This window comes from Lepidochelys olivacea (genome assembly GCF_965140295.1).
Source record: "Lepidochelys olivacea isolate rLepOli2 genome assembly, chromosome: 1".
Taxonomy (NCBI): domain Eukaryota; kingdom Metazoa; phylum Chordata; order Testudines; family Cheloniidae; genus Lepidochelys; species Lepidochelys olivacea.
Window position 1 is genome coordinate 195862444 of NC_140411.1, and position 21318 is coordinate 195883761.

General features: G+C 42.1%; 1 protein-coding gene across 1 annotated transcript in view; it reads right to left on the bottom strand.

The window, feature by feature from the left end:
* Positions 1 to 678: 678 nt before the first annotated feature.
* LOC311521464 (uncharacterized protein) overlaps positions 679 to 21318 on the bottom strand; it is a 319542-nt gene continuing 298902 nt past the window's right edge. Inside the window, exons 2-6 of the mRNA XM_084629798.1 lie at positions 7766 to 7850; positions 6255 to 6617; positions 5370 to 5681; positions 4189 to 4284; positions 679 to 2235 (exon numbers count right to left, since the gene is read on the bottom strand). Coding sequence (XP_084485924.1) covers positions 7810 to 7850 — 41 coding nt within the window. The 3' untranslated portion in view covers positions 679 to 2235; positions 4189 to 4284; positions 5370 to 5681; positions 6255 to 6617; positions 7766 to 7809. The remainder of the gene's footprint in view (positions 2236 to 4188; positions 4285 to 5369; positions 5682 to 6254; positions 6618 to 7765; positions 7851 to 21318) is intronic.

Sequence of the window (21318 nt, forward strand, 5' to 3'; positions counted from 1 at the left end):
TCTGTGCCTCCTGATTGTAAAGAAAGAAACTCAGGGGAAATAAAAAATTGCTATTACGAACACACTTTCCCCACTAGAGTGCTGGTTGGTTCCAATCCAGCCCTGGCTGCTTGAGAGTCACTACATCTAAGACAATTCATTGGCTTCTATGAAATTATGCTTAATTAAGGCCCCCCCACCCCATGTACGCTGCTGGATCTAAACTGTGTTCTTGGGCCCATGGTTTGTGTAGTGCAGTTGATTCTGAATTCTGTGGTACATTGAAATTTCAGCGACAGTGCCAAATAAATCGAAAAAAGGAGGGTGTTTTTTAATGGAGTTATAGCTGAAAATTAACAATACAGTCAATAGTGTTCCTTGTGTTATTTCTCTGGGACCTGATTCTGATCTTAGTTACCCTGGTGTTAAATCAACTGGCACCAATGGAACTACACACAGAGATAAGAACTACATTTGATGGTAAGTATTTGTAGGGCCAAGCTCTAAGCTTTCATTTGAAAACAATATTAAAGCTGAGATTTTTGAAGCTGCCTGAGGGACATGGATACCTAAATCCCATTATAAGTAACAGGAGTGGATGTCAAGTCAGCTGTTAAAATCCCATCCATTATGGTTTAAAAGGAAGCTTTCAAAATTTGACCCAGCTCTATTGTTAATTCAGAACCTTATGAGCAGCTAACAATTTGCCTACAAAACCCCCTCACTTTTGATTAGCTCTTTTCACCCTCTTTCCATTTTTTCTTTCTCATACCTGAATTAATACTTCAGCTGTAGTGGTCTTTGGAAAACCTACTAAAAACAAAATTGAAACAATCGGGTCTGACACAAACAGATACTTAGGCTCCCTATCCATCCTTCTAGCTATCTTTCATTGTTAAATATCTTTAATGATTTTTAAACGGTTATACAATTGACACATGAGAACAAAACTATGGACAAGTGAGCACACTTAACAGAAAGCCCTCACCCTCAACACCATTTTCTTCCGAATAGCACCTCCATTTTGATCTCACGTTTAGAAATGTCAGATATTGTCATTTCAATACATTAATATACTCCAGTGTCCTGGGTAAAAACACAGGGAACTGAGGATTAGTAAGAATATAGTAAAAAAATATAGCTATTGTTATTGCTGCATGGTGATAGTTTTTTCTATGAAAGTCAACAACTTAGATCATCAGTGTCTTTCATAAAGTGCCTATGGCTGAGGAAGCAAAGAGTAATACACTCAGATATGGTGAGAGGAAGGATTTGTGTAACATTGGTAAAGACAATAAGTGCAGGGTTATTTCACTCAGTGATAAAACGTTGCATTTATTTAGCGTTTCTTTCATCCAAAAAGCTTCCCAAGCACCTCACAAAGCGGTTTGCAAACTACATACTGCATGCAGGATCACTTCGCCAGCTACTGAAATGCCTCCACCTCTGTGGTGGAATAAGGCAGATGTGTGACAGCACGCATCATGCTGTATCTGAATTAAACTAGATGCGGAATTTTCGACAGACTGCTGTTACACAGGAATATAGCCAGAACACTCATTATCTTACATATGATGTATTTGGTAAGTAATGATCAAAAGTGATTGGTACCTAAGTTTAACATGACAACTGAAAAACATCCCCTTACTGTTCTGATGGAATATTGGTTCAATACTGACTCAAGAGGAAGAGTATCAAGTCCTGTTGGATGCATACAATTACCTAACCTCATGGTCATGCCCATAATGCTCCACCACCAGACAAGTGCATCATCTCCCCAAGGCAGACAGTAACCTGGCACTCAGATTGGGCACCTTTTAAAAAATCCTTTGGGTGTCTTAATTTCTTTTATGTGCCAGATTACATGTCTGTCTTCTTGTTTCATAATACTGTCTTATCTCTGAGAATTCCAACGAGTGTCCAGCAAACTGCTCTGCCCCTGCTTTTATTCCATTTGTTTAACAGCTCTAGGTTTCAGTATTACCAGGAGCAAGTCATTATTTGTTTCTCTAGACGCTCCTGTCTGTAATAATCCGATAGGCACATCCGACACTGAAGAATGCAGTGGAATGCAATATTGTCTTCTTCTATATTTCAGAGCCCACGTACTGCACTTGACAGCAGCTCATAAAGCAGATCCTGGATAATGAGTAAGCAATGAATAGGTTGTATCACTCTGGCTTTCTTGCGGAGCATGTGTCTCAGCTGTCTCTGGCAATCCTCTTCCTGCGGAGCTCTGTGATGTGGACTTGAATCCTAAAACAGTGGATAATACTGGGCTTAGCTCCAAAAGAGACAGCACATTTTATACACATAAAACGCAGTTTTGGAATGTGGAACTGATTATTGATCTAAGTGTCACTGGTATTTTAACAAATTATATTCTAATTTATCCAGAACAGTGATACATTTGTGTTAATGTTGGGTTATATTTGCTCACAAGAGAGAGTATATTTCATAAAACACAATGCATACAGTAGCTTTTTGCACAGAGGGATAATACACATCCTCTTATTGGGATAGGAACACAGTTTTATTTTTATAAGGTTGTATAATTTCATCACTCACTAATGTTAATGCGAAGCAAAACCTTAACTCTACAATTAAGTCCCCCTATTAGATGGAACTAAAGCTCGTACTTCGCCCCCAGCAGAAGATATCTTTTTGCATCAAGCACTTTTGAGGGGACTGTTTTATTCAACATCAATTTGTATTCCACCCATTGTGCACGTGTATGTCTTTATAATGCATAAGTGACACACAGCTGGGAAAGCTATTGCACTAACACATGATGTGTGCTGCGATTGTATAGCATATCGTGGGTACATTGTCAATTTTTTCTTTTAAAATTAGCACCCAAATTTAGCGATGATAAAATGTGCAAGGCTGGCAGCCCAAGGCATGGAGTCCCTTGTTCAACCAGACACCAGGGACAGCAGCAGTGCAAACTTCCCTACACTACCCTGTCAATGAACCTCCATGCCGACCTTGCAGGGAAAGGGTAATTGAGTTTCCATGCTTACTCAGACCTTGGCCTCTCTGCTCAGACTGACAACAATGGTATCAATTAGACCAACTGTAGGGAAGATTTTCATTATCTGAACAGGTTTCAGAGTGGTAGCCATGTTAGTCTGTGTCAGCAAAAAAAAAAACAAAAAACAAGGAGTACTTGTGGCACCTTAGAGACTAAAATTTATTTGGGCAAAAGTTTTTGTGGGCTAAAACCCACTTCATCAGATGCATGCAGTGGAAAATACAGTAGGAATGTATATATACACAGAGAACATGAAAAAATGGGTGTTGCCATACCAACTGTAACAAGACCAATCAATTAAGGTGTTGGTCTAGTTAGAGTTGGTATGGCAACACCCATTTTTTCATGTTCTCTGTGTATATATACCTTCCTACTGTATTTTCCACTGCATGCATCCGACGAAGTGGGTTTTAGCCCACGAAAGCTTATGCCCAACTAAATTTGTTAGTCTCTAACGTGCCACAAGTACTCCTCGTTTTTATTATCTGAACACTTACCCACTGGGAACTGAACTGAGACCAACAACTCATTTCACACAGGTCACCTTTCAGTTGGAAAAAACTCTGGGTCACTTTGGGCCAAGGATGAATTGAGACTGGTGACCTAGAGGTGAAAGGTTCTCTATATCCCATTATCCACCTCATTCCCTGTATATTATATATGTTTCTTTAAATTTTGGTATTACATCCTTAGTTTCATAATAACCAAGCTTTTCCCAGCTTAAAGCTCTACAGCAGCCTGTTGGCTTTGGAAGCCTTTAGGGGACGTTTGCGGAAATGGTATTTCCAGTATTTAGCAGGCAGCCGACTGCTGAAGTGAAAAAGTGATAATTCAGTCCTTCAGAGCAGGAGAGCACCAAGGAATACCAATAACCACCATTCTAACAAAAATGATATTATCTTTATTTATTTTTTACCTTCTTTCTATTTCAGTTCTTCAGCTCTAAATACACAGATATCTATCACTTGAGTTAAGCAAGACTTTGCATCAGTATTAAGGCTTACATCAACTTGGTAGGCCTCAAGTCATTAGAAGGCAACATAACCACAAACACTAAAGTTGTTTGATTCCCTCAAACAGAAGGCAACGGTGCCACCTATATGGTGTTAGAATTAATCAGCATATATCACATTAACTGTAAAAAAAAAAGACTAAACAAACAACTGAATACTCACTTAATTTCACAGACTTTGCCACAAATATTGCTGCCAATATTGCTAAGAGACCAAACAGTGGGACAGGGATCCAGTACAGGTTGTAATCTGAAGATGCTTTAGAAAACAAAACTCAGGTAAATTACACAATAGGAAGCTCAGAAGCTATTCAAGAGTGCACATTGATGTTCCACCTCAGGAAACAAACACTACTTTTTTGAAGAAAATTACAAGGGGAATTTAGGAAGGCAGGATGTATTTGCTAGAGTTGGTAGGGAAAAGAAATTTCTGTCCTGTGAGAAATTCTGATAGTTTGATGTTTGTTTTCATCCTCAGTTGGGATGAAAATCAAAATATCAGAAATTCTAGGGGAACAAAAGTTCAGAAAAAAATAGATTCCATGATGTTGAAACAAAATGTTTTGAAATTTTGGATCAAAACAAGAATATTTTGTTTTGAAACATTGAAAGTGTTGACATTGCAAAATGTCAATTTAAAACATTTGATTTAGAATTTTCCCCTTCAAAAAATTGGAAAATTTTACTGAAATTGACATTTTCCTGCAAACACATTTTCATTAGGATAAAATCTCATATTTGATCAAGAAAACTTTTTAGCTAAAATTTTTCAATCAGATTTAGTAATTACCCAGTTAAATGTTATCATTGCTACTCTTTACAAAAAGTCGGATCACTAATGATAACACTGAGGACCTTAATTTCACAAGGGCCTGCTGGAGAAAGCATTGGAGTAGGACTCAGGAGACCCAGCTTCTATTCATTTACAAATAATAGCAACTTAAACAACTAAAAGATGTTGCTATTTAGAGGCAGAGTATTGTCCTAAAACTTAAATTGCATTTGACTGTGAATCCCATGGATTGTCAATGGAATCTTGGCTTCTAAATGCCTATATCCCTTTTGAAATTGAGAGTTAGGCTCCTAAATCAGTTATTTGTTGCAAGGCAGAGCACCATAATGTGGAAGTATCTTTAAATATGTGGGCCTTGGTCTTATTACTCCATCTCTGTGAGCTCTCCCAACAAGTGTCAACTTCAGCACACTCAGCGTAAACAATAAAAATAAAAGGCTTATTTCACTGTGTACAAACGAATCCTAATACGTTTCCTAACACAAACATGGATGAACATCTTGAATAGCCAGTGCTACTAAACAACCTGAAAATGCACAGTACACATTTACCTTTACCAGACTGGGTCAGGGTGAGGTTTTTCACAACAGGCATTTTCAGTGTAGAGTGATTCACTTGGCAGGAAAACTGGGCAAATTCATTCCAGTCATCTTTGGAAACAACAAGGTTACTTCTATAGGAATAAGACCCGTTGCTATTGTGGAACAGAGAGTCATTCCTTGTTGAGTTAGTGAACAAATGGCTGTCCTTACTCCAGGAGAGTTGGATGTCTCCAGGATAGAAGTCCCAAGCACTGCAAGTTAACGTGGTCTCCTTGTCAACGGGTGAAGAAGAGGCCGAAGAAACCTCAACCACTGGAAGAGCTGAAAGAGAGGGAAGGTGGCTAGTCACTGCTCGCTGTAACTCTTTACCAGTACAATGCCCCATAGGTGTTACTGGTCACTGTGAATTGGGACATTGCAGGATAGCCCAGGGCTGGGTTCCATAAATCAGGGGGTCCCCTGTGAACCCATTCAACTGGGGTCCAGTGGTGTGGCTCAAGGGTCAGAGCTCTGCCACCTCTTCCTCCTCAACAGCCCTGAAATGCTCTGCCATACCAGCGAGAGCAGCTCAGTCTCAGGGGTGGGAGTGGGGGAAATAGGTCATGTGCACAGAACTGGTGTCTGTGTTCATGGGGAGCACCAGGGAACAAGGTGTTACCTGTTAAACAGGAGCTGAGGGAGCCTTTGATGCACCCCCACAAGGACTATGATAAATGGAAAGCCAGCCCAGTAACCACACTGGCTCAGATTGTCACTACAGAGCTTAGTCATCACAAAGCAGCCCACACTCCACAGCCGTGAACGTCACACAAGCATTTCAACCCGTCCTTTCACCCACATATCAGAGCACTGCAGCGTTTAGGATATGTGGAACACCGAGAAGTCCTGGCTCACCTGACACTGTGAGGCAAATGTGAGACTGGCTTAGCATTCTCACAGGAGGAGGGATTGTCTTGTCCAAGGTGCAGCTGTAAACACCAGAATCTTTGACAGAGACTCTCTCCATAACAACATAGCCCTCTTTTGTTGGCTTATTATATTCTAGGTTTATACGGTCTGTGCAATTTCTGCTCCAAATGGTGAAATTTCCAAGCTGTATGTAACACAGCTCAGCAGAGCTGCTGTGTCTTCTGAGAGTTATAGCCAACCCTTCCGTTTCTTCAATTTTCTGTGCACAGACTGCTCTCACTGTTTCACCCTGTAATGCTGAGACCATCTTTGGACTCAGTACAATGGATGTGGTTTGGATCATTAACCCTAAATGGGAAAGGAAAATGGAACAGGTAAGTTACACATATATTAAAGAATAAGACAGCTTCTTCACATTCTGTAAATAGAGATGAGTGGGGAGGGAGGTTAGGCCACATGTGGGCTCCATTACAGGAATGGAGGTCTTCATTTAGGATTATGCCTGCGGATCTGGGGAAAATGTTAACCCTTTATTATACTAAGAGTGTTCATAAATAGTTCACCTTTATGAGGCAAATGATTGTTCTTTTATAAGTGGATAGAAGCCCCTTACATGCCTGGGTTTAAATCTGCTCGTGAATACTGTAAGTGGCTGTGGATTATTTCTATACCTCTATACTGTAAGATCAGGTAGCAGACATCTGAGGTTAGGGACATACCTTTCAGCTGTCCCTTAGTTTTGCTTTAGGCACACAAAAACCAAATTCTGATCTCAGTTCTTTTGGAATGAATCCAGAGTAACTCCACTGGCTTTAGAGTAGTTACTCTGTATTTACAGTCAGGTAACTACCTGCAAAACTCAGCCCAAATTTCATACTCTACATCTTGATTTTATTGCTGTAAAGTATGAAAAGTGAGAATACCTGAAACAGAAGCTATATTAAAGAAGTTATTTTTCCTTCACTTGGAACTTCCTGCATTTATAATTTTTTCAAGTCTCTTATTTTGAGTTTTTATCCCTTATTTGAGCTTCGGTAGATGGAGTGGAAAATGGTGAAGGAAAGTCAGAACAGTTTGGTTTCAGCATTAATCAGTGAAGAAACTGAGTAACAGCAGCTTTCAATGATTCACCTCTTCAGAGAAGCAGAGTCAACAATAAGAGCACTGACATTTCTGAAGGGTTCACATCATGACCAATTCCACACAGGAAAATAATGGAATCCTTAGTGCTTTAAAATAAGCCAGTTGGAAAGAGGCAGGAGTGTTTTCAAAATATTGAGGTGACAAGAGAGTTCTGTCTAGATGGCCAATTTCATTCTCAATCAAACTCCACTGAAGTCAGTGGGGATAAATCCAGGGATCTATTTGGCCCTTCATTTTTATAATAAATATAGGAGAAGATATGCCCCTACCTCACCCCAACCACCATCCCAGGGAGAACACACACAGCTCTGGGAACAAGGATATTGAACAGAACTACAAATCTGTGTGCCTACCTGAGTGCCAAAGACGAAATATGAATATTAGAAACACCAGTAATTTAGTCTCTCTTCTGGGCAGCTGAAGTTCCGTGGGCAGCATCTGCAAAACACTGTTGAGTTAACCAGCGCCTGCCTGCAAGGTGCTAGTCTTTATCATCACTAAAAGCATCTCTTTGGATCTCAGACATGTTAGTATTTCAGAGGCCACAGGGCAAGTTCCAAGGAAATTTCAAAGTTAAGTGGGTAATATAAAGAATAACATAATAAATATAAAGAATAACAAGTGTAGAGGATTTTGGTGGAGCTGAGCAATTTGCATGCTGATCTTTGCACAGCCAAGCCAGCGGGAGGCCATCATTATTAAGAACCTAGAAAGGAATGATTAATATAGAAATGAATATTAGGACAACTGGTCAAACACCAATCTCCACCTGCTAATATTCAGATATTGACAAGAGGTTCTGTCATCATGCATCACTGAGGCACACAAAGACCTAGGATGACACTCCCCACAGAAAGAGTTAAAAATGCCACGTGGCAACTGAATCCAGACAGATGTTAAAGGGACTGTGTGTATCTCTGATGGGCAAGTTCCCCCCTTCCGAGGTCCCTTTGGGTTGCAGACCAGCTACACAAAAGCCAGGCTACTCATCAAGGCCATGTGATCCTTGGTGAGGAGTGCTAATTAGGAAGCTTCCTAGATAGAAGACCCAGGGTTTAAGGGAGGGACAGAGAACAGCGTGTTTAAGTTCTGAGATTCTGGGGCGTCACAGAGACAGGAGCCCATGACAGCTGCTTTGTACTACCAAGGCAGTCATCTTCAGATGGGTTCAATGAAGAGACTTGCGTATACTTTATACAAAGACAAATTACACTAAGAAAATACCTGCCTCTGCATCATCGATTTCTGGTCTGACATACAAAGCCCTGAAATTTGCTGCCGCTTAGCAAAGGAGCAGGAATATGATAGGCAGCCTCTGAGCAGCCATATAGCCTAGTGTATAGGAATGTGAGCACTCTAGTGGCCCTCTCTGCCCTCTAGGCTTCAGAAACCACCAGAGCCCTGCCAGAACAGCACTGTGTGTATGTAGTTAGGCCTGGCCTGTTGCATATGTTTAATAAACGTGGTTAATTGGACCCCACCGCAGGGTTGTATAATTTTTGGTGGTGCCCAGAACAGGTCCAAGTCCTGCCCCCCAAAACCTGCCTTGTAAGAAGATACTTATTTTTTAAAATAATGTAAAACTGTGAGAGCTCTGGGGTGGGGCTGATGATAAGGGGTGTGGGAGGGGCTCGGGCAGAGGGTTGGGGTGGGCTCAGGGCGGGGGTAGAGGGTTGGGGTCGGGGCCGGGGCAGGGTGCGGGCTGGGATGAGAAGTTTGGGGTGCAGACCCGGGGCTGAGGCAACAGAGGAGGACTTCCCCAGCCCTCTCCCCGCCGGCAGCAGCGAGCTCTGGGGGAGGGAGTCTCTCTGCCCCCCAGCATCACACTCACCTCGCACCACTGTCACTGCACATGCTCCTAGGGTCCCTCTCAGGTCCAGGAAGCCCCCTCGCCTCCCATGTGGTGGGTGAGGCAGGGGGCTACCATCATGTGTGTGCTTCTTCCCCTGCTGCTGTGCTGCCCCTCACTGGGGGGTGAGGCATGGAGCTGCCCCTTGCCCAGCATGGGGCAGGAGAGGTGACTGCAGGTGAGGGGGCCCTGTGCTGGTGGAGGGTTCTGCTGGAAAAGGGAAGAGTCCTTCCATCCGAGGCAGAAGGGCAGAGTCAGGGTCAGCCTGCCCTGGCACTAGTGGTTGGGGGGGCTCTAGGACCCTGCGGTGGCAGTTGACGCCAGGAGCCGGCAAAGTGGAGTGCAGGCAGGGATGCTCGGGGGCGGCAGGCAGGCCTGGGGGAGAGACCCGCAGGCCTGAACATTGGTGGAGCTGGGCCCCCGGGCCCTGAATATTGCTGGAGCCTGGACCCCACTACACCCATGTGCTCCCTTCATATTACATTTGTTGTGTATAGAGCAAAAGACAAAGTAATACAGTCTTTTTCATTTGGGCCATATGACGTTGGGCTTACAGGGCGTATTTTATCCTCCTCTATTCCATGATTTTTTCCTCCTCTCCATGGGGGTTCCCCCCATAACATGGTAGCCCTAGATTACACCTGTTTATTTGGAACAGGCTTGGGTGAGCTTTGTGGGGCTCTCCTTATTTTGCTCTTCATTTATATTCACCCTTATCTGGAAATCTTATTTTGGGGGATTTGGCATTTGTCTCTGGGAGATGCTTTCACAGAGTTTTGAGCATGTTTTTTTAGTTCCTCCTGCCTGTTACTTTAGGCCCCAAGACTTTCAAAAAGCCTAAATGGACGCTGCTGGGTGTCAAAGCAGCCAGGGCACACTCAGCACTTTTGGAAATCCAGCCACTTCATTAGGCACCTAGGTATGGTCATAGAAGCCGAACCATAGGATCCATTTTGAAATGGTTGGTTCAGTAATAATTTTTCCTAGGTGAGTGTCAGGTTGCAAGGAAGAAATTAAGGAGATATTTAAGTATTCTTCTTCATACAGATGGACATAGTTCAAAAGAGAGTGCCTCGATTATCCACCCCAAACATCTGTTTTACTTCCTCTCCCTTCACAAGGGGGAAAATAATGTAATTGTGCTTGTCAATCACTAGCTACAGTCAAAAGTAAATTAAAAAAAAGTCTTGGCTACTTTAAAACACCAATTAGAGCCCAGCACAGAGGAGGATTTCATTAAGACAGGCCGTGGAAAGAGCATTTGGATGGTGGGTGTAACTGGTTTGATTTTTCTCACATACATAATGTCAGACATTATGTCTGCCCCAGCCTTGATCCCACTCTCCAAACCCCTCGATCCCAGCCCAGAGCACCCTCCTACACCCCAAACGCCTCATCCCCAGCCCCGCCCCAGAGTCCACACCCTAACCAGAGCCCTCACCCCAATTTTGTGAGTCTTCGTGGCCTGCCATACAATTTCCATTTCCTGATGTGGCCCTCAGGCCAAAAATTTTTCCCACCCTGGTCTAAGCAGTATTTCTCAATGACCGGACTGTTGACTGGTGCTGCTCCCAGAGATCTCCCTGACACAGTTTAGGAAGGCAGCAAGCCAGTCCCTGGTATCCAAAAGGTTGAGAAACACCAGTCTAGGGTAGCCTTAAACTTATTTATCTTCAACCAAATGAAAATTTTCAAAAATGAAAAGATTGGTCTGGTTAGTTATATACAATCAATCACAATTAGCAATGAAGAAACCAATAACTGGGGAGGGGCATGTGTGAAAACACACAAAACATGTATAGCAGAGCCAACGGGCAATTCTTTTTTTCAGTTTTAAGTAGAAAGTTTTGAACAAAATGCAAACTATCTGTGAAAAATTCAATAATTGAAAGATTTTTTTCAATAAAAAAATTCTCATTCAGCCATTTATGTATAAGATAATATATCGAGGGCTCTTTATGATAATACATTGGGTGGAATTCACAAAGGTATTTAGGCATCAGCCACCTAAATACCTTAGTGAATCCCACCATTTTCTCTATTTGAATCCACATCTAGAGCGCTGAGGAAGTTTGTCGTGAAAAATGACAGATGATTACCTTTTACTGAAAGTCCCAGCTCCCAAGGACGAGGGACTCTCTGTTTTCATTTAAATTTTGTTTTAAAAGAAGTCCATTTCTTGCCCTTGTGATGATGAAGAAAGCCTTGGAAAAGTGACCCAAATACGACTTCAAAAACAGGAAGGCAAATAACATATGGTGAGTGAGAAATTCTTCTGAAAAGTGGCTTATACAATACTATTAACTGTGTTTATTACAGCAGTGCCTAAGGGCCAGCCACGAGTGGGGCCTATTGTGCTAGGCACTACACAAACAGAGCAGTAGGTAGTCCCTGCCCTGAACAGCTTACACTCTGAATAGACAGGTGGAGGAAGGGGTTATAACGACAACACAAGCAGCGCGAACAATACGATGGCATACATTATACGTAGGGCCCTACATTACAATTTTCAGCTGTGCTTGACAGTAGATGTCAGACACAGCTTCCCTCAGTACCTCTACTGGTGTGGGGCAGCTGTCCTAATGGTTTGGACAAGCTCAACTGAACTTACTGCTTGTTTTAACTAAGGCCCTGGTATTGCAGTGAGCTTGCTGAGGTGAACTCCTGCACACCTGTGGAGCCCAGATGAAATGTGTCAGCTCTGTGCAGAGAGAGGGGCCTCCCTGTGTGAAACTGATGGCAGGATCTGGGCTTGTGTGTGACCCATTCGGTATTATTTTTCTTTAAAATGAACTTTATGAAAGTAAGCACAAGTTCGTATGTTTGGGTAGCAAGTATTTCCAAAAAATGCTCAAAAAACTGATATAATACATTAAAATGACATGAGATAATGGTAGATTTTGTGAATAGCTCTAATAAGGAGCAGAGCGCATGCTTCTGCATATTGCAGATATTGTTCATCTCTCTGATTGAAAGGAGTCATGTATCTAAATGATAGGTGTAAGTTTTATTATAATCCTGGTAAGTTTTTCTATGGACAACATAATTAATGATCTATGAGACCATGGGATAACTGGAATGCTGTTAGAAAGCTTCCATTGAGAGGCTGGGGAGTTGTGTTCACACAAACTTGCGCCTGTTTAGACAGACAGGTACACCACTCCTGTTTGGTTTGGTTTCAGAATGGCTTATTCTCATGGAGCAGCAACTCTGCTGCGGTTAAGGTTGAGATGCACTATCTGACACACAATCTTTTTATTTCAGTTTAGCTTAAGCCTGTTTCTAACTGACATAATCGAAACAAACTAAAGATGGGTTTAACCAAAATAAGTGTGTCTGTACAGCCTATTGTACCAGTTTAACTAAACCAGTTTGAAATCACTTCTTAAGTTAACCTGATGCAACAATGTGTGTAGACAATCCCTCAAACCACTTTGGTTAGCTGGTGCAATAGAGAATAAAAAGGTACTAATGTTCAATAAAGGAGGTAACTACATTGATAAGTGATGAAATATATATAATTGACCAAATCAAAAGCTTTTCAGGTCTCATAGTATTAAATACACCCAGAAGGCTTCCATTTGCAGATCTTATTTAATTCTGTAATAGCAGATTATGTTACCTTGAATTTTCTCTAAGAGGAAACAGATACATGAGTAATTTGACCCACATAAATAGTCCCTTTGACTTTAACAGGACTCTTCATCAGAGTAATGTCACTCACCCCCACTGAGTGCTTGCAGGATTAGTACCTAAATTTGATGCATCCATTTTATGCTTGCCAAATTTGTTATGCCCAACTGACATTATGGCAGCAAGGCTATGATGCCCGACTGGAGCCTCTAGATGCTAGCACAATACAAATAAATAAGAATTATAACAACAACAAACTGAAGTGACTCCTGCTTATGCACATGTGCTCCAGGTGGCCATCTGCACCATTCTACAGAGTGATGAGTTGTTACAGCCCCAGTGAAGAACCTTGGCTCTTTAGCTCAAGCTCTAGCAGCTCATGCTTTTAGCTCTGGAGGTCTACAGCATGTAGCCAAGCTGGCAGCTGTCATGGAGACGTACCAGGGGGCATTTGAATCTGAGCATGGTTATTAAGGGGATGGAGAGGGAGAAACAAGACATCTATCAAAGTAAACTCTAATTTAGTCACGGGAAGAAAATATCTCCTGTGCTCGAGACCGGAGGAAAAGAGACTCTGCAAAAGAAAAATTTTCTCGAAGTAAATGGGTGAAATCCTGGTGTTATTAAAGTTAATGGCAAAACTCCCTATTGACTCTGATGGGGTCAGGATTTCATGCAACAAACCTATCCCTAATCCTTTGATTAAGGCTTCTTCACCAGGGATCCAAGTCTAGTTGAGAACCCTGGAAAAGATTTAGTGCAGACTGGGCCTTAACTCCACTGGATCACACTAACAACATTGTGTAACACTGATAAAGCGAAGCTCTGTCAAAGTATTTTTCATCACTAGTTGATCAATAAAACACACTGGGACAGGTTCTCTTCCCTGGGCTATGTCCTCTGATGGTGCAAAAGGGATGGAAACTTGATAGATCTTCCCCGATGATGATTCCTCTGCTGTGGAGAGTCCTCAGCTGGTGAAGAGATAGCCTAATCAGCTCCTATACCAATTCCTATTGCCAGCTCTAGGAGAGGGTGCATGGAAGGAGCCTGTCTGAAGCAAACAGGGCACCAACAATTCCCAGCTCCCTGACAGTTCTCTGCTGCATGGAGCAGTGCTTGGTGCAGCATCAAATTTAGTGTGTGTGTAATCTCATGGTAGTAGGAGGTCCTGTTATTTTTATATTATGCATGGATATAGCTTAAGCCTTAAATTTAAACAATGACATGTTTGGACAAGCTGTCAAAACTCATATTTCTGTGTGTCAATGGAGGTAAAGTGACATACCCAGTTTAATGGAAGCACGGATAGTTTACTTACTTGGTATGAGGAAAAAGCCTTTATTAAACATCTGCATAAACACATTTTACCTCTGTAAAACAAACCTTAGAACTATGAAGACCACATGCTTTTTCCTCCTTTAATATTAGCAGATACTAGACTTATATAGAACACACAGAGAGAAAATACTTCTGACTAGACTTTTTTCCCCCAGTACACTTCTGCGGCTCCAAGTGCTTCACAAAAAAATTCAATACTTCACACAATAATTTAAAGACTTGTCATGCACATAACTGTCATATAGGCAACAGTAAAGCTAGTCCCCTCAGGAACAAAAATAACAACCACCATAATCCATCAATGCTGTAACTCTTCAGCTCCCCCCATTTCCTTACATGACCGCAGAAAAGCATTGGTTTTGCAATGTGGCCAAAAGGTTAACAAATGCTATAGCTTCAGTTTTTGAGGTTTGTCAGGGTTCCCTCCCCACTTTGAACTCTAGGGTACAGATGTAGGGACCCACATGAAAGACCCCCTAAGCTTATCTCTACCAGCTTAGGTTAAAAACTTCCCCAAGGCACAAATTCTTCCTTGTCTTTGGAACAGTATCGCTGCCACCACCAAGTGAGTTAGACAAAGATTTAGGAAAAGGACCACTTGGAGTTCCTGTTTCCCCAAAATATCCCCCCAAGCCCTTTCACCCCCTTTCCTGGGGAGGCTTGACAGTAAACAAGGTGAACACAGACCAGCCCGTTGGGTTTTTAGACACTAAAAACCAATCAGGTTCTTAAAAGCAGAACTTTATTATAAAGAAAAAGTAAAAGCAGCACCTCTGTAAAATCAGGATGGAAGGTACTTTTACAGGGTAATCAGATTAAAAACACAGAGGATTCCCCTCTAGGCAAAACTTTAAAGTTACAAAAAAAAACCCCCAGGAATAAACCTCCCCCTTAGGCACCTCTCTTAGCCTAGGGAAAATTCACAAGCTAAAACAAAAGATAATCTAACGCATTTCCTTCCTATTGCTTACAATTTGTAATCTTATATGCTTAGTTCAGGTATGGCTTTAGGAGATGTATTTTCCCTGCCCTGGTTCCTCGCTGTCCAGAAGAGAAAAAAAAAAGAGAGAGCACACACAAAAACCTTCCCCCACAGATTTGAAAGCATCTTCTCCCCTTATTGGTCCTCTTGGTCAGGTGCCAACCAGGTTATCTGAGCTTCTTAACCCTTTACAGGTAAAGGAGGGATTATTTGCTACCCTTAGCTGTATGTTTATGACAATGTTGATTTATTTTCTCAGTCAAAACAGAAGTGTTCACATCCATAATTCAGCTGCAGAAGCATATAGTTCTCAATTTAGCAGGAGGAAGTTAAGCAATTATGAAAGTAAAATGCTTAAAAAAAGGACTTCATCCTAAATTTGATGTTCCTCTTTTCATTCCTAGCTGAAGCTTTCCTGATTCCAAAACACACAACACTGTTTCTCCAATAGGATAGAAAATGCATTTCTTTTTAAAAGACTGACAGAATGGCTTTTGCCTTGAAATACGACAAGCAGATTTGAGTTCTCTGACCGCCTTATATATTCCAACTCCAGTACAGTTTAATTTAGCACCCCTATTTTTCAACTTCCTAATATGTATACTACAAGTTATCCTGGTAACAACTTTTGGGACCTTCTTAGCCACTTATATCAACATAGCCCTTAAAATTAATCTTTACACAACTTGAGTTCATTTCGGATAGTTACTTTGCAGTATTACATGCTAACCTACCACTCTTAATCAAGTGATTGTAAATCAAACACACAAACCTTTCTACAAGATCCCAACTTTGATAATTAATGACATATATACTTTGGAATGCAGTTGGTTGTATAAATAATTTAGCATATACTTAGTTAACTGCCAGGAAGATATTTTGTACCTATGCTGAAAAACACTAGACTTGATTACATTGCTTGATCACTTCTGGGCCCAAGATGAGTATCCAAGTTGCCTGTGTGCCAAGTTTTCGAGAAAGTAAAATGGGGGAAAAGACTATTTTATGTGCAACAGCATATTGTAACTTAATGAATGTCTTATTGTCCATGAGACTTTAGGTAGTAACTTAAGGGTGACCTGCCAGAAAGAACAAAAAGGAGGTTGTATCTTTTCTTCTTCATGATGCCTGGCAGGTTTAAAAAAAAAAATAAGAAAAATATCAGGTGTCTCATCTGATCTTCCTAAAATTTGCTAGAGGACTTTTTGTTGGTTTCAGATGAAGACTGAGTTCTCTCTGCCCTTAATTGAAAGCACGTAGGGTACTGAATTTTTAATGATTGAAACATGTAAATAAGATTCAATTGCTCAGAAATACAAATTGCTAAAGTTCACAGTTTAGGTGGGTGTTAAGTTGTGATGACTGTTACTGTTTGGCTTATTAATTGTGCACACAACTCTCATTTATGCTAAAACATCCTATGACTGTTACTCCATCTTCTAGTCTGCACCCACCCTCAACCAACCCACTCATTTGTTTCACTACCCCCAGTTACATCTTGTCTTTGGTTTGAAAGCTCAGGGACTGGCATTTACACCGCTATCCTTAGAATGATCCAGGAAATCAGGGTGGGAAAGATCTGAATTTCTAATGTAAGAAAAATTTGTGGGAGGTAGAGGGGGAAACTTCCCCACAATTTCTTTTTCTTTGCAAATCAATTTTAATACAGATTATCTCCTATTCCTTGAGAACTAGCATGGTCTGATGGATCCATGTCTTGTGCTCCTATTGTGACTGTGACAAACAGAGGTAAACCAACCAGATAAAAGTTAAGTAAAGAAAGATTCTAAGAAGAAGACCCCTCCCGATTGTTGTAAAGATACAAAGCTGAGAGACACAATGTGGGCGAGGTGATCTCTAGTTTGTCTTGCTCAACAACAGAAGGTTGTTGGGTCTATTATAGGAGTGGATGGGTGAGGTTCTGTGGCCTGCAATGTGCAGGAAGTCAGAATAGATGATCACAGTGGTCCCATCTGACCTTAAAGTCTATGTGTCTGATAAAAGATATTACTTTGCCCACCTTGTCTCTCTAATACCCTGGGACCAACACAGCTACAACAGCTCTGCATACAGGGTACAAAGCTAATATTTTAAAACCTAGTATTGTTAAAGTTGTCTTTGTGTGGCCCTGAATTGCACCATTTATCATCTCACAATACCACAGCAAATGGTAATGTGCATTAAGGTCCTGATCCTTTGAAGACTTCAGCACCTGCTTAACTTTGTGCATTGTGAGTAATCCAATTGAAGTTCATGAGACCACTCAGAGAGTTAGTCACAATGTGCAGGATCGAGTCTTACCTTGTGTAACCCTATGAACATTTTTACAATCCTCTGGGAGCCTTTAGCGGGTTTTTTACAAAATCTATTTTACTATTAGTATCACACTTACATGTGGGTAGTCCCCATTGTAAGAGATTCTATTACTTCCAAGAATGGGAATACCTGTTCATACTAATACCACCTTACCTCCTGGTAAAGCAAAGAATACCCAAACTGCGTATGGATTTAAAGCTTCAAAATTATCTGCCATATCTTTTTCTTCTCTTGTTTGGTTAATCGAGTTTGACACAGACAACAGGAAATTTCTTTTTAAAAAATTCTCTCTCAAAAATCACACACCCGAAACTTGTGGGAATAAAAGGTTCAGCTTCTCAGCGGCTGTGTAGCAGGGCAGTCCCGTTGAGCTCAATGGAGCCGCGCTGATTTACACAACCTGAGGCTCTGGCCCAAAGACATTACACAATTTTCTTCATGCTGGTAACTAGGTGTATGTTTACACAGCAGTCAGAGGTATGTAGACATTCCTGAGCCAGGTCACTTAAAATGACAGTACAGCCACATGTGAAGGACTAGCCACCCAAGCATAGACCCCGGGTCTCATCGGCTGTAGACACATATGTTGGGTGTTTGTATTAAACTTTAACAGAAAGACTATCCTTCAGTCCTTTTAGCAACCAAATAACTTTTTCAGTTGGTTATAATGGCCTGGCATAGACATGAAGAAAAATAAAGTTAGTGAATTTGAAAAGTGAACAGGTCACTGCCAGCCTGTCTCCAAACCTGTGACACCTAGATGAATATGCTGGCTAGATGAATAATCCGAAGGAGAATGAAGAACTAACTCACTCAGTTATGAGCCACAGATGGACTTCATCTAATTGCTCCTGCTGCTTGGCTTTTTCTTTGTTTCCCTTTTCTCTTTAACATTCACTTCTCTTTGTTCCAAAATTAATTGTAACCAGAGCTGGGTGGACCTGGCAGTTAACAAATGTGGATCAAAATGCTGCTAAAGTTAGACTTCAGGATTCAGATTTCTAACTTACCCTCTTAATAGTTCACATCCAAATTCAGATTCAGCATTAATGTTATCGTCCAAGCACAAAGTCACAGCAAGAAAACGCCTCCGTACCATTTCCACCGTATTCATTCCCTGTTGTCCTCCATCATGAATTTTCAGTCACTAGAGCATTCTTGTCGAAATTGCACTGGCTTGCTAATGAACTTGACACACCAGCCAAGTAAAGTACAGCCCGTTCAAGCCGGGAGTCAATTACCCCATTAGACAGATGAGTGACTGCAAACTTACCTTTTCTTGCAACTGGGTGTTATTTTCAGCTCATCCGTGGTTTAATGACTGAGATCGTGAGCTTTTTATCACGCATTTTGAGGTCTCCTGCCTTTAGAACCTTTTGACATCTACAATATAGCAGAACCTGGAATAGAGGAGCTGGAATTCCTGACATTATCCTAAGAATAAGAGCGGTAGGGAGCAGAGCTCCTGCCGATGAGCCCTATGTGGCTAGCACATGACTGTATTAAACAAGAATGAGCCTTGCCTTGTTGCAAAGTTGAATCCTGAATATGTAACTTCCTGATTTAGATGTACTGTTGCTTTCATCTTTACAGTACCAGCGTTTTCAAGGCAGCTAAATCATAATAGAAACTCAATATTTTAAGATATGATTGTACAAATGGTTTCATTCTAAAGATTTAATTTCAAGCCGCGTTGCTCATCTGTTCCATGCAACCCAGATCACAATATTACTCATATACCTCTGAAGAATTTTGAATGAGGACTTCAGCCAGCCAGGAGACTTTTGCATGTCACTTCTGAATTTGGGTGAATATTTATACATTTCATTACTTTGCAAATCCTCCCTGTCTCTGAATGTAGATTTCATAGGGTAGATTTGGCCAAGAAGGAATTACAGTTCTGCACTTCGGAAATATGAGCTGAATGTTCAATCCATAGTTAACCCATATCTGAATCTCATGTTTGGCATCTATGTGTTTGTTTTGTAAGAGACCAAATTAAGTTTCAGAAGTATTCTCCAGACAACTGAATGCTGACTGTGTAAAGTACACACTGGGTGCACAGAATATATTATCTTGTATTGAATGAGACCGGAATATATCCTTGCTGAACAACTGTGGGGTGGCAGGAAAGTTTAAACGACAAATTTGAGTCTCACAATACCTAGATCTATGCACAGCAAGAGAAAGGACTAAGTTGAACACTCAGGGGTGACTAAAAATGAGTTGTGTGATGTCCGCCCACAGAATACTGCTGTATAATATACACCACTGAGAAGCCTGGCCTGAGGAAAATGGCACTGTTTCCCTTTAGATGGGAAACTTCCTTCAAAAGAAATTTTGCCTTTGATTTCAATGGGAGCAGATTCAGGCCCTGTCATCTGAAATAAGCGAGAGCAGGATTTCATCTGTCACATCTAGCAACAACCTTTGTTGCACTATAAGGGGAAAAACTCTCTAGCGGTGTCCCAAATCCCGGTAGCCCCCTAACTGCTAATGTTTGCACTTGCACATGTAGCCAGCCATCTGTTTAGCAGTTCCACATCCTCAGGGAGTCACGGAGTACCAAATGGCCCTTGCTGCAGCCAGCAACAATATGGGTCAGGGGAACATGGCACAAGGTTAGGGAACCTGGTGCACACATTTCTGATGAAACTGTACCCTCTTGGGGATCCGTTAGACCAGTGGTTTTCAAACTTTTTTCTGGTGACCCAGTTGAAGAAAATTGTTGATGCCCATGACCCAACGGAGCTGGGGATGTGGGCTTTGGGGTGTGGGAGGGGCTCAGGACTGGGGAAGAGGGTTGGGGTGCAGGAGGGGGTCAGGGCTCTGGGCTGGTGCCGGAGATGAGGGGTTTGGGGTGCAGGAATGGGCTCCGTGTTGCGGGAGGGGCTTATGGCTGGGGCAGGGGACTGGGGCACGGGGTTGGGGCACAGGCTTATTTCAGGTGGCTCTCGGTCAGCGGCTCAGCGGAGGTGCTAAGGCAGGCTTCCTGCCTGTCCTGGCACCGCGGACCGCGCTGCACCCTGGAAGCGGTCAGCAGCAGGTCTGGCTTTTAGGCGGAGGTGAGCAAGCGGCTCCACGTGGCTCTCACCCACAGGCACCGCCCCCTCCAGCTCCCACTGGCAGCGTGTGGAGTCCCGTGCCCCCCCCATGTAGGAGCCGGACCAGCTGGCCACCTCCAGGGTGCAGCGCAGTGTCAGAACAGGTGGGGACTAGTCTGCCTTAGCCGGACAGCACTGCCGATGGGACTTTTAACAGCCTGGTCGGCAGTGCTGACCAGAGCTGCCGTGACCCAGTGCCTTACATTCTGCGACCCAGTACTGGGTCATGACCTGCAGTTTGAAAAACAATGTGCTAGACCCAACATAGGAAAGGAGTGGATCCAATGTAAAACAAGGTTTGAAATTTGGTAGAAACTCACTGATTCCCATTCATCTAGAGTCACAGAGTTTCAAGCCAGAAGGGACCACCAGATCTTCTAGACTGACCTCCTGCACATCACAGGCCTCTAAGTTCTGCCCAGTTACCCGTTTTGAGCCCAATAACCTGGATTAAACAAAAGTAATACAGCCCCCAAGACAGTAAACGATTGCAGAGAAAAGGAGTGACTGAGATGTGCCAATGCCCGAGGCCCATGCAATGGCAGGGAATTGATCTGGTGAGATATACCCAGATGATCCTAGCAAGCCCATACTGCAGAGGAAGGTAAAAAAAATGAGCACCCCAAATTTCCTGCCAATCTGACCTGGGGAAAAATTCCTTCCTGATCCTGAAAACACTGA